The 17,240-nt window shown below is 35.1% G+C and overlaps 1 protein-coding gene across 6 annotated transcripts in view; it reads right to left on the bottom strand.

Annotated features, from left to right (window-relative positions):
• The window catches only part of TET2 (tet methylcytosine dioxygenase 2), a 118,408-nt gene that overhangs the window by 12,678 nt on the left and 88,490 nt on the right, over positions 1 to 17,240 (bottom strand). For 4 of the 6 annotated variants that reach the window (XR_011501808.1, XM_044767458.2, XM_070504529.1 and 1 more), the window contains 2 exons: positions 8,700 to 8,850; positions 6,689 to 6,778 (listed from right to left, as the gene is read on the bottom strand). The exons of the other annotated variants lie outside the window; for them this stretch is intronic. Coding sequence is in view for 3 of the 4 variants with exons in the window: in XM_044767458.2 (XP_044623393.2) it covers positions 6,689 to 6,778; positions 8,700 to 8,850 (241 nt within the window). In the remaining variant the exon portion in view is untranslated. The remainder of the gene's footprint in view (positions 1 to 6,688; positions 6,779 to 8,699; positions 8,851 to 17,240) is intronic. 6 annotated transcript variants of the gene reach the window in all.

Raw genomic sequence — 17,240 nt, 5'->3', positions numbered from 1 at the left:
TGTTTAATAAAATTTGAAGCTCTGCATAGTTAGATGCATGCATAGTTAGGATTATCACGTTCTCTTGAATTGACCCTTTTATCTTTATTATCATATTAAAGGATCCTCTTTATACTTTATAATATTCTTTGCTATGAAATCTACTTTGTCTGTTGTTAATATAATCATTCCAGCTTTCTTTTGATTTATATTAGCATGATATTTCTTGGTTCTTGCTTTTTTCAACATCACAATTGTTCAGTATCGATGTGATTATTCAGTATCACAAGCTCTCCCTTTTAATTGGGAGTGTTAAAAACCATTTCCATTTAATGGGGTTTTTGATATGGTTGGGATTAAATATACCATCTTGCTATTTGTTTTATATTTGTCTTATCTTTTTTATGGTTCCATATTTTTAAAAACTTTTTTGGTTGATTCCATTTTCATCTTTTTACTGGTGCATTAGCTATACACTGTTTTTTAGTGGCTGCTTGCTTTAAGATTTACAGCATACTCTTTAACTTTTCACAGTCTACACATCCAAGTAGTATTCCACCACTCTCTGCGCAAGAACCTTACAACAGTATTCTTCCAATCCCCCAGCCTCTGTGCTATTTCATTATTACATTACTATTACATTAGAAACCTCAAAGTACATTGCTAATATATTTTTTAAAATAGCATTATTACATTATTACATTACTATTACATAAGAAACCTCAAAGTACATTGTTAATATATTTTTTAAAATAGCAAATTATCTTTTAAAGAAATTTTTAGATAAAGAAAGTCTTTTTACTCACATACCTAGTATTTATGATGTTTTTCATTCCTTTTAGTCAATCCAGATTTCTATCTGATGTCATTTTCTTTCTACTGGAGCGCTTTCTTTAACATGTTTGAAGTGTTAGTCGCTGGTGGTAAATTATTTCGGCTTTTGTATATGTGAAAATAAATCTTTCAGTACTTTAAATATGTTTCTCCTCTATCCTCTTTCTTGTATTTTCCTCTGACATGAAGTCTCTTGTGTTTATTATCGTTTTCTTCACTATATGTAATATGCCATTTTTTTCTCCATCTGCTTTTTGCATTTTCTCTTTATCACTGACTTTAAGCAAACTGATTTCAATGTGCCTTTATCTGGTTTTCTTCAAGTCTTCCCCTACCCCCCTGGTTGGGGCTTGATGAGTTTCTGGGATCAATGGGTTGACAGTTTTGAACAAATTTGAAAAAATTGTGACCATTTCTTTAAATACTTTTCAGTACCCTACCTCCTTCTGGGACTCCAATTACACATATATTAGTGTAATAATATTGTCTCAGAGGCCTTTGATCTATTCATTTTTTTCATTTTGCCTTTTCTCTTTATTGCACATTGGGACATTTCTACTGCTATGTATTCAAGTCCACTAATCTTCTGGAATTAATTCCAACTAGCATATTTTTTATCCAGACATATATTTTTCATCTCTATAAATTCAATGTGGGTCTTCTTGATATCTTCTTAGCTTTCTTTATCATGCTCATACTTCCTCTGTTGTCCTGAATAAATGGAATATATGTATGAGAACTATTTTAATGTCCTTGTCTCCATATTCTTATCACATGTCATTTCTGGAACTATTTCTATTGGTTGCTTTTTTCCTCCTTCTTCATGATGGGTCACAGTTTCTTATTTCTTTGTATGCTTGGTGAGTTTTGATGGGATGCTAGACATTGTAAATTTTACCTTGTTGTCTGTGGGATTTTAAAAAAAATTTTGTTTTGGGATGCTGTTAAGTTATTGGAATCAGCTTGATCCTTTCAAGTCTTGACTGTAACCATTTCTAGTTTGGACCAGAACACCCTAATCTACTTCTGCTACCAAGGCCATAAAATTCTGAATACCCTACTTGATATCTTGTCTGCTAGGAGGTCTTTTCCTTCTGCATGTTATTAACAAGAACTAGTCCAGTTGTGTATGGAATCAAGGGGTTGTTCCTCCTGTTCCTCTTTTTTTTTTTCTTTTTTTTTTTTTTAAGGTATGTTTTTTGGTGAAGAAGAGTGGCCCTGAGCTAACATCTGTTGCCAATCTTTCTCTTTTTTTTCCTCCTCAAAGCCCCAGCATGTAGTTGTATATCCTAGTTGTAAGTGGTTCTAGTTCTATGGGGGATGCTGCCATGGCATGGCTTGATGAGTGGTGTGTTGGTCCGTGCCCAGGATCCAGACTGGAGAATCTCAGGCTGCTGAAGCAGAGCGTGTGAACTTAACCACTTGGCCACGGGGCCAGCCCCTGCCTATTCCTTTTGATGGCTCCTTCCACAGCCTTGGTGATCTCTTCACATGCACGCACTGTTCAGTACTCAGCCGACGACGCAAGCAGAACCCTCTACAGATCTCTGAAGCTCTTCTCAATGAAGCGCTCTCCTCTCTGGTACTCTGAATGGTGAATTCTAGCACCTTGGCTTCCCCAAATTCTGAACTTAGTCTCCTTCACACGGAGATAACCCTGGGGTCTGTTTGGGTTCCCCCTCCCTGCCCTGAGCCTATCGTGCTCTTCATTTTTTGGAAGTAAGCTCAGGTAATCATAGGTTCACCTTTTTCATTTCCTTCCTCCAAGACAGTGTTACTATCTTGTGGTTCTTATTGTCCTATGTCTAAAAGCCATTGTTTCATATATTCTGTTGTTGTTTTTTTAATATGTGAAAGTAAATCCAGTCCCTGTTAATCTGTCATGGCTAGAAGCTGAACTCACAACTTGATAAAGTTTTTGATGACTTGAATATTATTTACCATCAGGTTCACATAGCATATTTATATACTGAAACTTATAAGACTCTGGTCAAAAGAAAGTGATGGTGTTGACCACTGTATGACCACATAGCTGTGTGGTTTGTGACTGTTTAGTCCATGCCGTGTTCTAGATCACTTCATTCTGTTCCTTGAATAAAAATGTGTACAAAATCTAGTTGATCATTAGACAGACTTAGGCTATCTCACAAGAAACACCATGAAGGGGTTTGTGAATGGATTACTGGAGAGACATCTCCATGTCTGGAAGACAATCTAAGTGCATGGCTTTCTGAGGGTGTAAAGCTGTGCTGTTCAATATGGTAGCCACTAGCCACATGTGGCTAATTAAATCTATTAAATTAAAATAAAAATTCATTAACTTGATTACACTGGCCACATATCGAGCACTCGATAACCACGTGTGGCTGGCAGCTGTTGTGCTGCACAGTGTAGACAGAGAATATTTCCACTGTCATAGGAAGTTCTCTTGGACAGCATTGGTCTAAAAATGTCATCTCCACATCTGATGCAAGCACATGATTTTGAGATCTGAACCTGCTAATTCAGCCCTAAAGTTTAATGGTAAGATGATAATAGAAAAAGCAGAGCAAAAATGAGTCTACTGGATAGATATAAAGAAAAAACGTTTAAATTGAGAAAACCTATGTTCTAAGTCCACGGGGTTGACAGAAGATATACTGTGAAGACCCAATGAAGCTTAACTTTAGCAATAAGACTTTGACCATGAAATCAAGAAGTAAAGCAAGGAAGAACATTCAGATATGAGACATAAAGATATTTTATTCAGTTGAGGGAAGGAGGCAAAGATCAAATGGTAGGTTTTGACAGCACCTATAACCTCAAAAGGTCTTCCCATATATGGTTTGGAAAGATCACATGGCTGTTTTTTGGATTTTTAAACTCTATCAAGACATATGGATGAACATTACCAATAGTACCTACCATGCAATATAAAAAACACCACATCCATTCATAGCCATTAGTTGATTTAATTTATATAGACATTACACCTATTTTATTTTTTAAATTATTATTATTTTTTTTTTGAGGAAGATCAGCCCTGAGCTAACATCTGAGGCCAATCCTCCTGTTTTTGCTGAGGAAGACGGGCCCTGAGCTAACATTCATGCTCATCTTCCTCTACTTTATGTGTGGGACGCCTACCACAGCATGGCTTGCCAAGCAGTGCCATGTCCGCATCCGGGATCTGAACCAGTGAACCTTGGGATGCTGAAGCAGAACGTGTGAACTTAACCACTGCACCACCAGGCCGGCCCCATTACACCTATTTTTAATGTATGAATGTATGTATATATTTAATTTATTGTGGTAAGAACACTTAACTTGAGACCTACCCTTTTAACAAGTTTTTAAGTGTCTGATACGTTATTGTTGACTACAGGTACAGACGCTGTGCAGCAGATCTCCAGAGCCTGTTCACTTTGCTTAGCCGAAACTTTGTGCCCATTGATTAGTACACCTACACATTTATGCTTGTATAAACACTGAAACACATCTAAGAAATTATACCTAATCATCCTGTTATAACTTAGAAATTTTGGGCATTTCAGATTTGGGAAATGCATGAAACACTCCAAACAAAATCTACTAAGTAGAATATAAATGCTTAGAAAACCAGGTGTGTATGAGACAGTCTATAATAAGAATAACAGGATTAAAAAGAACATCAATGCTTTGTTGTTCTGTCCCTTTCCCCAGCTAAGCCCATTTGATTAATATACCTATAAAAAAATTCAGTCAACAGAAAATGGCCAAAGTTGAAATCTAGTGACATTTAATATCTTCAATTCATTTTCTTATCTTCATCGCTTGATTTATTGTGTTTCTCACCTAGAATTATTTTACAACAGTACCAAAGCATTCTTTATACTTTTCTGTGATAGTAAAATAGGTAAGGTTGTAAAATAGCTATTAATCCCACTATTATTAACAGCATTTAAAATAACTTTTATAGACATTCACATATATTTCTAAAACCCTAAGTTGTGACATAAAACAACTTATAAACAGACCATCATTATTAAATTTGGCTCCTTTGCTCCCAATAAAAATATATATATTGAGGTTTGGGTGGGGAAAGTATTGAAGCCCACAATGGAAACAAGAGGAGCTAAATCATTGATTAGGATTGGTCCCCTGTCTGTCTCTGTCACGTACACTGATCTAATCCCACTGGAGTCTTCCACGTTATTAAGCCAGCGACAATGTCTGCAAATGCAGTGCCCTTCACAAGTCCATGTGCCCTGCTGCTGTGCACTCTGCCCTGCATGCCTTCTCGTCGCCTCCAGCTTTCCCCCACCTGTCAGTTTCCCTCTTCCCTTAAATCTTTAACCGCTTCTACCCAGCACTTGCTTCACTGGTTTCTCTTCCTATACGCACCCCCAAAATGTGGCTGTGATCCAGAGTGCCATCATTTAGCCCTCCTCCTCTTTAGAATCTCCACTCTGAAAAATTGCATTCACTTCTATGTATTCAACTTCAACTACTTCCTGAATTTTGATAACTCCCCAATCTACAGCGCTAGTCTGGATTTTTCTCCTGACTTTCCATCTAATTATCCTAGAAATAGGTCAAACCAGCATATCCAAAATGAAATTTATCATCTTCCCCTTCTCTCCCCCAAACTTACTTTCCCTTACTGATTCCTGTCACCAGTTAACAGAACCACCTGTCCAAACCAGAAATTTGGTGGATCCTCAAATTCTCTCTTTCGCTCATCCTTAAATCCAACACTGAGTTCTGTAAGTTCCACCTCAAATATTTCACATTCTTATTTCCTTTTCTCCATCACTACTGACATTTCTTTAATTTAGGACTTTATATCTCTTGCCCAAAGACTACAATAGCTTACTTCTTCTTTAATTTAATCTTACACTAATCTAAGCTATGTTTCATTTATTTGGCTTGTTGAGTGACCTTTTAAATTAAATCACTTCACCCTCCCCCACTCTCAACATACACTAAAAGCCCCCCGTGGCAGTGCTCTCACCTACAGGAGAAAGTCCACAGCTCTTTGCATGGCCTCCAAGGCCGTCTCTGACCTTACATCTATACTCTACACTCAGGAAGAATCTTTCTCTTCCCTCAGAGATGTGTGCACACCTCTACCGCAGCTGTTACTGTGTTCTTCTGTAATGGTATTTTACATATCCGTGTCTCCTCTACAGAAGGAATTCCTGAAGACAGAGAGGCTACACTGTTCCTCTTTATGTCCGCAGAGATTAAACACAGCATCTGGTTCAGATCAGGTTTTCATGTAATGCTGTTATGTTGACACTACTGAAGCAGAGGAGACTCTGCGCTCTTTTGCCTGCTTCCTGAGCACTTCTGAGCCAGCTACTCAGCCTTCTAGACAGGCACAGTCTAGAACACACTGTTAAAACAGGGAAGAAATAGTTTTGCTTAGTTCATGGAGCCAAGGCCAAGAATAGAGAAAAGGATCCAGCCAGATCGGTCATATCTGGACTCAGGTATGTGCACTTAACAAATTAGTACACCCATAGCTGTATACGTATAGGCTTTCTGTGGAAACAGTTGTAGATAATTAGAACCTATAGTTTGGGCCACATAATTTTAATTAATTCCTGGATTCTGCTTATAGAGACAAAATTATCTATAGGAGAACAAGATTAATAGATAGAAACAGCTTGTGAGCCTTAAAAGCTCATTATCTTTACAGATTTAAAAGACCAAAACTATGCTCTTTTGGATGGTGTAACTCTCATATCCCAGAAACAGAACACTGCAGTGGCTTCGACAATTCGGAAGAGACAAAGTTAGACAAATAAAGGAGGATCATTTCTTCAAAAATAGTTTTGGAAGTAGGTAGGTCGGTCATCAATAATGAGCAAGTGAACTGTTTCGATCATTGTCAATAATTATTTAAACTTACCTGATTATTATATGCATCAGGTGCAAGTTTCTTGTACGTTGGTGCCATAAGAGTGGATAAGTTTTGTAAATGAGACTCCAGTTTCTCTTCCTGTATAAAACGAATAATTCTACATATTAAATTCTAAATCAATTATCTCTGTATGTGAGAGAGGCTGTCAGTTAGACATTTTCCCCCTACATCTTGGATCCAAAACATAATGTATAGTGTCTTTCTTATTAAATAACTAAAGCATCTTAACATGACTATTTCTAAGTGAAAATTATAGACCATATATCACCTATATTTGTATGTGCTATTAAATATCTAGCTCTTTGGTATTTCATCAGATTAATCAATATTCTACTTTGCATGCAAATATTTGACAGTTTATGAATATAAGCCCATGCTAATAGCAGGGTTAGGAGAATGAAGCCATCTGGTCTTAAAGAGGTCACATTCTCCACTCCCTCTCCAATGAGCTTCCAAGGAAGATGAGCTATTGAAAGGATTCATTTGGCTTAATTGGTCTATTTGCAATCTTTATATTTTTAAATGTTTATAAAAATAGTACTTCAAAATTTGAAATGATCTCTCCACTTACTAGATGCTTCAAATATAGATAAAATTCTCAGACCTAGAATGTGGTATATACAAAGAACTTTGTAAGGCTTACTTGAAAGGAAAAATGTTCAGTTGCACTGCCTTCTTCCCATAAGGAACAGATTTTCCAAGTAATATTGCTTTTTAAAATGGTAGGTGATAATACCCAGTTGCTGTTCATACTTAGAAGCTCTCATTTCATATTACTATTTCTCTAAAAATCTTAGGAGACAGAATCGCTGGCAGAGATGTACTGGTTCGTAGTTTAGGAGGTAAGGTTTCTGAGTGCAGTCCTCCTGCCCACCTGAGGGGAGACGGCACTAGCCATCCCCCGGATCTGGTTTACATGAAACATGGTTGGAATGGTAAACATTTATGAAATAGCAGTGAGAAAGCTCTCCAGTGTGGAAAATTAAAGTGGCTGACAGCATGCAAAGGTGCTAGTCTTCATTAGGTTTACTAAATATTTGTGTTTTTTCCTGATGAAAAGAGGACATCTAGCATGTTTAAGTAATATAGTTTATTAACAATACTGTAATCCTATGAAAAAAATTTATATTGTGATTTCAAGAGTTTTTGCACTTTATTAAACTGCTAGTTACTATTATAGTCACAAACAACAAAGCTAACAAGTTTTATTTAGAGGGACATATCAATATTATAATATCCACAGTATGACTGTATATTTCAATTGCATTTAAAATTTGAAAGATAATTATAAGATGCATAGTCACTAAAAATTTGGTCATATCTAAATGCTGAATATACTGAGGTTTTCTGATTATTCAATTAGTACACTCTAGAACACATGCTACCTAAAAGTTGTTAAATTTGATACCAATCTGTAAGTTATATTTTGAGAAATATGTATTCTAGAGAAAAGACAAAAACCAGTGAATTCAATGAGAAATCAATGTTCATTTATTTCCATTACACTTTTATGTTAAAATCTAAATATATTTTGATTACTTGAATGTGTTCATTACGGTAACTTTAAACTATCAAATCTCATGGTATGAAAATGTGACTAGAAATGGTCTTTTCTGATCATTGCAGTAATGAACATGACTTCTATAATTCAAGTTCAAAAGATGATAATTTTAACACATAAGCGTTAACATTTAGTTTTAATACTGAAGTGACAGCTGTTTAAAACTCTGGAATTAACATAAAAATGAATAAATATAAAAGGCCATAGGTATGAAGAACTTATGTTGTTCAAACTTTATCTATTACTTTGTTATCACATGATTATTATGTTAACTTTATAAAATATTATAATGTGACTCCAGTTTAGGCAAAATTTTGTTGACTCATCTGTAATCTTGTTAATGAAAGTGTGACGGAGTACGTCATATTGTTCACTTCATCTGTGCTCATTAATTCTCCATGAAAAATAAAGAGATTATACATCAGGAAGTAAACAAACCTCTTTTGGGTCATCCCCAAGCAGCTTAAATTTTCTTGGGATCTTGCTTCTGGCAAACTTACATCCATTGTAGTACATGCTCCAAGAACAACCAAAGGAGAAGGAGGCACCACACGTGTCTGGGTCCAGCCCTTGACAGGCACAGGTTCTCCTGAGAAATCAAAGGACCGAATTCATGGCTATGGCTGGCATTATCTAGGCTACCAATCGCAAACTCTGGCGTCCACATGTAAAAATGAGCACAAATTAGTTTTAAAAGAAGTCTACTCTAACTCTATATCAAGCTGTGCCGTAACCACATCAGAAAGGAACTAGTTCAATTGACTTTAAATCACAATTTAAACAAACTTTTCATTATAGTATAATACATACATAGAAAAGTGCACATAATTGTACAGCTTGCAAATGCTGATATATGAAGCATGCCTGAGTAAGTAGCATCCAAACTAAGAAACAAAACACATATCTGTGCCCAAATCTCCTCTTGTACCTCCTCCCAGGCATTTCCCCCCAAAAGTAACTTCTACCAGAGGAGATGAGTTTTGTATATTTATATAGAGAGATAGATTTGCCTACTTTGCTACTATATATAATAGAATGCACACACACACACTATACTAAACACACTCATACATGTATTTGGAATCATACCATATAAGCTTATTTATTTGGGTCTTGCTGTTTTTCTTCAACACTGTTTGGGACACCCACTCATATGGTTGCGTGTAGCTGTACGTTATTCATCAAGTACAGTTTTCCATCATACGAATATGCCAGAAATTAACCCTTCTCCCACTGATGGGCCTTTCAGTGCTTTCTAGTTTTTGGCTAAAATACAGTATTGAGACTTTACAGCTCAAGTCAGATATATCCTAAGGGCAATAAACAAAGTAACAAAGAAACCAAAAAACAAAACACAATAAAACAACCTACTAGGAAAACAATATTCAGTAGGTATTTTTTCAGCTTTATTGAGGTACAACTGACAAATAAAATGGTAAGATATTTAAAGTGTACAACGCGATGATGTGATACATGGATCCATTGTGAAAGGATGCCCCCAGGCAGTTAATGAACACAGCCATCACCTTACATAGGTATCTTTTTTTGGAAAAGAACATTTAAGTTCCACTCTTTTAGCAAATTTCTATTATACGATACAATGTTAGGAACTAGAGTCACCATGTTATACACTAGATCCTCAGATCTTATTCATCTTGTAACTGAAAGAGTGTACCCTTCCGCCAACCTCTTTTCATTTCCCCAACACCCCACCCCCTGCCTCTCACAACCACTTTTCTATTCTAAGTGTTCAACTTTTGTTTGTTTTCGATTCCACATATAAGTGACTCTGTGCAGTATTTGTCTTTCTCTGTCTTACTTATTTCACTTAATAAGTCACTTATTTCACGTAATACCCTCCAGGTTCATCTTGTGTTGTTGCAAATGGGAGGATTTCCTTTGTGTAAGGTTGAATAATATTCTTGGGTGTGTGTGTGAATATACACATAGCACATCATCTTTACTCTTCATCTGTTGATGGACACTTTGGTTGTCTCCACGCCTTGGTTATTGTGAATAACACTGCAATGAAACTGCAGTGCAGATATCTCTTCGAGATCCTGATTTCAATTCCTTTGGTTATATACCCTGAAGTGGAATTGCTGGATCATATGGTAGTCATATTTTAAATTTTTTGAAGAACTGCCATACTGTTTTCCTTAATAGCTGTGTCAGTTTACGTTCTCACCAACAGTGCACAAGGGTTCCCTTTTCTCCACATTCTCGCCAGCATTTGTTACCTCTTGTCTTTTTGATAGCAGACAACCTAACAGGTGTGAGATGATACCTCATTGTGGTTTTGATTTGCATTTCCCTGATGATCAGTGACGTTGAGCACCCTTCACGTACCTGTTTGCTCTTTGTAAAAATGTCTATTCAAGTCCTTTGCCCAATTTAATTGGGTTATTTGCTTTCTTGCTATTCAGTTGTATGAGTTCCTTGTATATTTTGGATACTAACCTCTTATTGGATATGTGGTTTGCAAATATTTTCTCCCATTCCATAGGTTGTCTTTTCATTTTGTTGATGGTTTCCTTTGCTGCGCAGAAATTTTTCAATTTGATGCAGTCACATTTGTTTATTTTGCTTTTGTTGCCTTTGCTTTTGGTGTCAAATTCAAAAAATCATTGTCAAGACCAACATCAAGAAGCTTACCTCCTATGTTTTCTTCTAGGAGTTTTATAGTTTTGGGCCTTATGTTCAAGACATTAACCTATTTTGAGCTGATTTTTGTGTGTGGTGTAAGAGCGTGCCCAGTTTCATTCTTCTGCATGTGATATGCAGATTTCCGATCACCATTTGTTGAAGAGGCGGTCCTTCCCCCATTGTATAGTATTGGCTCCTTTGTGAAAAATTAATTGAACATATTTGCATGGGTTTATTTCTGGGCTCTGTATTTTGTTCCATTGATCTATGTGTCTGTTCTGACATCAGTACCATACTGTTTTGATTACTACAGCTTTGCAATATAGTTTGCAATCAGAAATTGTGATGACTCTAGCTTTGTTCTTCATTCTTGAGATTGCTTTGACTATTTGGGGTCTTTTGTGTTTCCATATGAATTTTAGGATTGTTTTTTCTATTACTGTGAAAAATGCCATTGGAATTTTGATAGGGATTGCATTAAATCTGTAGATTGCTTTGGGTAATGTGGATATTTTTAACAATATTAATCCTCCCAGGCTATGAACATGTAATATCTTTCCATTTATTTGCGTCTTCTTCAATATCTTTTCATCAATGTCTTACAGTTTTCCACATACAGATCTTTTACCTCCTTAGTTAAATTTATTCCTAGAGGTTTTATTCTTTTTGATGCTATTGTGAATAGGATTGTTTTCTTAATTTCTGTTAGTTCATTGTTAGTGTACAGAAATGCAACTGATTTTTGTATATTAATGTTGTATCCTGCAACTTTACTGAATTTGTTTATTGGTTCTAACAGATCTTTGGTGAAGTCTTTAGGGTTTTCTATATTTAACACCATGTCATCTGCAAATAGTGGTGGTTTTACTTCTCTCTTTCCAATTTGGATGCTGCTTCTTCTTTTTTCTTGCCTCATTGCTCTGGCTGGGATTTCCAGTAGAATGTTGCATAAAAGTGGTGAGTGGGCATCCTCATCTTGTTCCTGATCTTAGAGGAAAAGCTTTCAGCTTTTGATTGTTGAGTATGATGTCAGCTTTAGCCTTCTCATATATGGCTGTTATTATGTTGAGGTACATTCTTCCATACTCAGTTTTTTGAGAAGTTTCATCATGAAAGGATGTTGAACTTTGTCAAATGCTTTTTCTGCACGTTCTGAGACAATCCTATGATTTTTATCCTTTATTTTGTTAAAGTGGAGTATTACAATGATTGATTGTGTATGTTGAACCATCCTTGTATCCCTGGAATAAATCCCACTTGATCATGGTGTATGATCTTTTCAATGTACTGTTGAATTTGATTTGCTAATATTTTGTTGAGAATTTTTACATCTATGTTTATCAGGGATATTGGCCAGTAATTTTCATTTCTTGTACTGTCCTTGTCTGGTTTTGATATCAGGGAAGTGCTGGCCTCCTAAAATGAGTGTGGAAGTGATTACTTCTTTTCAATTTTTTGGAAGAGTTTAAGAAGGCTTGCTATTAATTCATCTTCAAATGTTTTGTAGAATTCACCATTGAAGCCATCTGGTCCTGGACTTTTGTTTGTTGGGAGGATTTTGATTACTGATTCAATCCTCTTACCAGTAATTTGTTCAGATTTTCTAATCTTCATGATTCAGTCTTGCTTAAGTCATATGTTTCTAAAAATTTATCCTTCTTCCTGGCTGTTCAATTTGCTGCTGTACAGTTGTTCATAGTATTCTCTTATGATCCTTTGTACTTATGTAGCATCAATTGAAATGTCTTCTCTTTCACCTATAATTCTATTTCTTTGAGTCCTCTCTCTTTTTCTTGGTAAGTGGAGTTAAAAGTTTGCCTATTTTGTTTATATTTTCAAAAAAAAGGCTCAGTTTCAGTCATCTTTTCCATTGTCTTTTTAGTCTCTATTTCACTTATTTATCCTCTGATGCTTGTCATTTCCTTCCTTCTACTAAGTTTGGGCTTAGTTTGTTCTTCCTTATCAGGTTCCTTGAGGTATAAAGTTAGGTTGTTTATTTGAGATCTTTATTTTTTCTTACTTTGGTGTTTATCACTATGAAGTTTCCTCTTAGAATTGCTTCTGTTGCATCCTATAAGTTTTGGTATGTTTTTCTCAAGATATTTTTCCTTGAATAAGCTTTCTGCCCCTTTCTCCTCTCTCCTCCTAGGACCCCTATAAAGTGTATATTGGTCTTTTTATGGTACCCTATAAATCCCTTAAGCTATCTTCACTCCTTTTCATTATTTTTTCTTTTTGCTCCTTTGATTGGATGAATTCCCCTGCCGTGGAATTCACTAATCCTTTTTCCCACTTGGTGTAGTTTGCTGTTGACCCTCCCCAGTGAATTTTTCAGTTTAATTACATATTCTTCAGCTCTTATTTCTGTGGTACTTTTTAATATTTTCTATCTCTTTGTTGAAATGCTCATTTTGTTCATGCATTGCTCTTCTGACCTCATTGAACATCAGGAGTCTTATTAGCAGTAATGATATTATTTTATACTTATGTATATTGTGACATGAATAAATCATTGTTAATGTCAAAAAACAAGAATTTCAGTGTAAAAGATAAGTAAATATCCTGTAATCCTAACTACGAATAGGAAATAACAGTATGAACCCATGATTTGAGTTAAACAGCTCAAATTTTCAATTATGAAATCTACAAAAGAAATAAGAAAGTATGGTCAACATAGAGAAAGAAAAGCCATCAATAGAAGCTATAACTGAGTAAGTCCAGACGTCAGACCACTAGACAAAGACTTTGAGTTACTACTTCAAGTATGTTCAAAGAACTAAAGGAAACTAGGCTTAAAGAACTAAGAGCAAGAAGATAATGTCTTATCCAATAGTTGCAGTAAAAGAGATAGAAACTATGATAGGAAACAAGGGACAATTCTGGAACAGAAAAGTACAAGAACTGAAATAAAAAATTCATTAGAAGAGTTCAACAGTAGATGTGAGCAGGAGGGAGGAAAAAAGGGGGGAAGAGAAGTTGAAGGTAGGTCAATTGGGATTATCCAGTCTGAGAAACAAAAAGAAAAAAGAATGAAGAAAGATGAAATCTCAGAGACCTGTGGGATACTATCAAGCATACCAACATATGCATAACGGGAGTCCCCAAAGTAGAGGAGGAAGAGTAAGAGAGTGTGAAGCAGAAAGACTACTTGAAAAATTAATGGCCCCAAACTCCCCAAATTTGGTGAACATTAATCTACACATTCAAGAAAGTCAACTGACTCCAACTAGCATAAACTCAAAGTGCCCTATATCTAGAAATATCATAATCAAACTTGAAATCCAAAGAGAAAAAGAGAGTCTTGAAAGCAGCAAGAAAGAAAAGTAACCCATCATTTACAGGAGATTTTCAGTAAGATCAACTGATGACTCGCCAGAAACAAGGGAGGCCACTAGGCGCTGGGGTGATGTATTAAAGTGCTACAAGAAAGGCTGCCAACTGAGACAGTCTGTACTACCTAGTAAAACTACCCTTCAGAAACGAGTCCTAAGTTAAACTATTCCCTGATAAATAAACTGAGAGTGTTTACTGCTATTAGGCCTGCCCTACAGGAAATACTAAATGGAGTCCTTCAGGCTGAAAGGAAAGGACACTAGACAGGAGCCTGAATCCACATGAAAACATAAAGAACACCAGTAAAAGTAAATATATAGGTAAATAGAAAAGACCTTACATATGAAGTTTTTGTTTTTAACTTCTTTTTCTCCTATCTGATTTAAAGGTAACTGCATAAAGCAATACTTATAGATCTATGTTAATGCACATACAATGCATAAAATGTAACTTCTATGACAATAACAGAAAGGAAAAGGAGGGAATGGAGCTATATAAGAAAAAGGTTTCTGTACACTATTGTAATTAAATTAGTATTACATGCAAACAGTGATCAAAAGAGAACTGGAGTGGCTACACTAATATCAGACAAAATAGAAATTAAGACAATATTATTACCAGAGACAAGCAAGTACATTTTATAATAACAAAAGTGCCAATCCATTAAGAAGATGTAAAAATTATAAACACATGTGAACCTAAGAACAGAGCACAAAAATACATGAAGTAAAAAATGAACGAATTAAAAGGAAAAATAGATAATTCAATACTAGAGTTTCAATAATGGATAGAACAACTAGACAGAAAATTAAAGAGGAAACAGAAGACATGAAAAACACTGAAAATCAACCAGAGCTGACAGACACCTAGAGAACACGCCACCAAATTACAGCAGAACACACACTCTTGAGTGCACATGGAGTATTCTCCAGGAGGGACTGTGTGTCAGATCATAAAACAAGTCTAATTAAATTTAAAATAATCAAAATCATGAAAAGTATGTGCTCTGAAATCATAAATGAATGAGAAGCAAAGTTGGGTAATTAATAAACATGTGGAAATAACACACTCCCAAATAATCAGTAAATCAAAGAACAAATCATAAGGGAAATTAGAAAGTACTTTTTGATAAATGAAAATGAAAAATCAACACACCAAAACTTTATGGCATGCAGCTAAAGCAGGCTTAGAGGGAAATTTATAACTTTATATACCTATGTTTAAAAAAAGTTCTCAAATCAATAAACCTTCCATCTTAAAAAACCAGAAAAAGAATAAGCTAAATCCAAAACAAGCAGAATGAAGGAAATACTAAAGATTAGAGTAGAAATTAATTAAACAGAGAATAGAAAAGCAATATAGAAAATCAAAGAAATCAGATGTTAGTTCTTTGAGATCAACAAAATTGGCAGAACTAGCTAAACTGACTAAGAAAAAGAGAGAAGACTCAAATTACTAAAATTAGGAATGAAAATGAGGACATTACTACTAACCTTATAAAAAGCATTATAAGGGAAAACTATAAAAATGATATATCAACAAATTAGATAACCTGGATAAAATGGACAAATTCCTAGAAGGACACAAACTATTGAAACTAACTCAAGAAGAAACAGAAAATCTGAATAAATATACAACAAATAAAAAGATTGAATGAGTAATCAAAACACTTCCCACAAAGACAAGCCCAGGAGTGCTTTGCTGGTGACTTCCACCTAACATTTAAAGAATTAGCCCCAATCCTTTACAAATTGTTTCACAAAAAAGAGGAAGCACTTCTCAATTCATTCTATGAAGCCAATATTACCTGATACTAAAAACAAAGATGCCACAAAAAAACCCCACTATAGACCAATATCCCTTATCAACATAGATGCAAAAATCCTCAATAAAATATCAGCAAATGGAATTCAGCAACATACAAAAAAATTATACACTGTGGCCAAGTGAGATTTATCCCAGAATGCAATGTTGGTTCAATGTCCAAAAATCAATCAATATAATATACCACATTAACAAAATGAAAGAAAAAAACCACATCATCATCTTCTTAGATGCAGAAAAAACATTTGAGAAAAGTCCCATACTCTTTCATGATAAAAATACTCCACACACTAGGAATAGAAAAAAACCTCCCTCAACCTGATAAAGAGTATCTACCAAAAACCTACAGCCAGCAACATACTTAATGGTGAAAAAATGAAAGTTTTCTCCCTAAGATGAGGAACAAGACAAAGACGTTTTCTCTTGCCAACTCTGTTCAATATCTACTGTAAGTTCTAGCCAGGGAAATTAGGCAAGAAAAAGAAATAAAGGCACTCAGATTGGAAGGAAAGGGATCAAACTATCTCTATTTGTAAATGACATGATCTTGTGTATAGTAAATCCTAAGGAATCTTTAAAAAAAAAATTCACACTAATAAACTGGTTCAGTAAGTTTGCAGATACAATGTTAATATATAAAAATCAATTGTATGAATGTATACTAGCAACAAACAATCCAAAAGTGAAATCAAAATAATTCCATTTAAAATAGCAACAAAAAGAATAAAATACTTAGAGATTTAACAAAAGAAGTGTAGAGCTTGTACACTGAAAACCATAAAACATCACCGAAAGAAATTAAAGTCCTAAATAAATGCAAAGATGTCCTGTGTTAATAAATTGGAAAATTTAATGTTGTTAAGACGTCAAAACTCCCCAAATTGTTCTACTGATTCAAAACCCCAGGTGGGGAAATAACTTGGTCCTAAAATTCATAGGGACATGAAAAGGACCCAGAGTGACAAAAGAGTCTTGTGAAAAGAAAAGCTGGAGGACTTACATGTCCTGATTTCAAAACTTACTATAAAACCGTGGTCATCAACACCATGTAGTGTTGGCCCAAGGATAGATATGTAGATTAATAGGACAGAAGTAAGAGTCCCAAAATAACCCATACATTTCTGTCAATTAATTTTCAACAAGGGTGACAAGACCATGCAATGGAGAAAACATAGT

The sequence above is a fragment of the Equus asinus genome, chromosome 3 (assembly GCF_041296235.1).
Source record: "Equus asinus isolate D_3611 breed Donkey chromosome 3, EquAss-T2T_v2, whole genome shotgun sequence".
Taxonomy (NCBI): Eukaryota; Metazoa; Chordata; class Mammalia; order Perissodactyla; family Equidae; genus Equus; species Equus asinus.
Note: the sequence above shows the minus strand (reverse complement) of the source record. Positions and strands in the feature narration are given on the sequence as shown.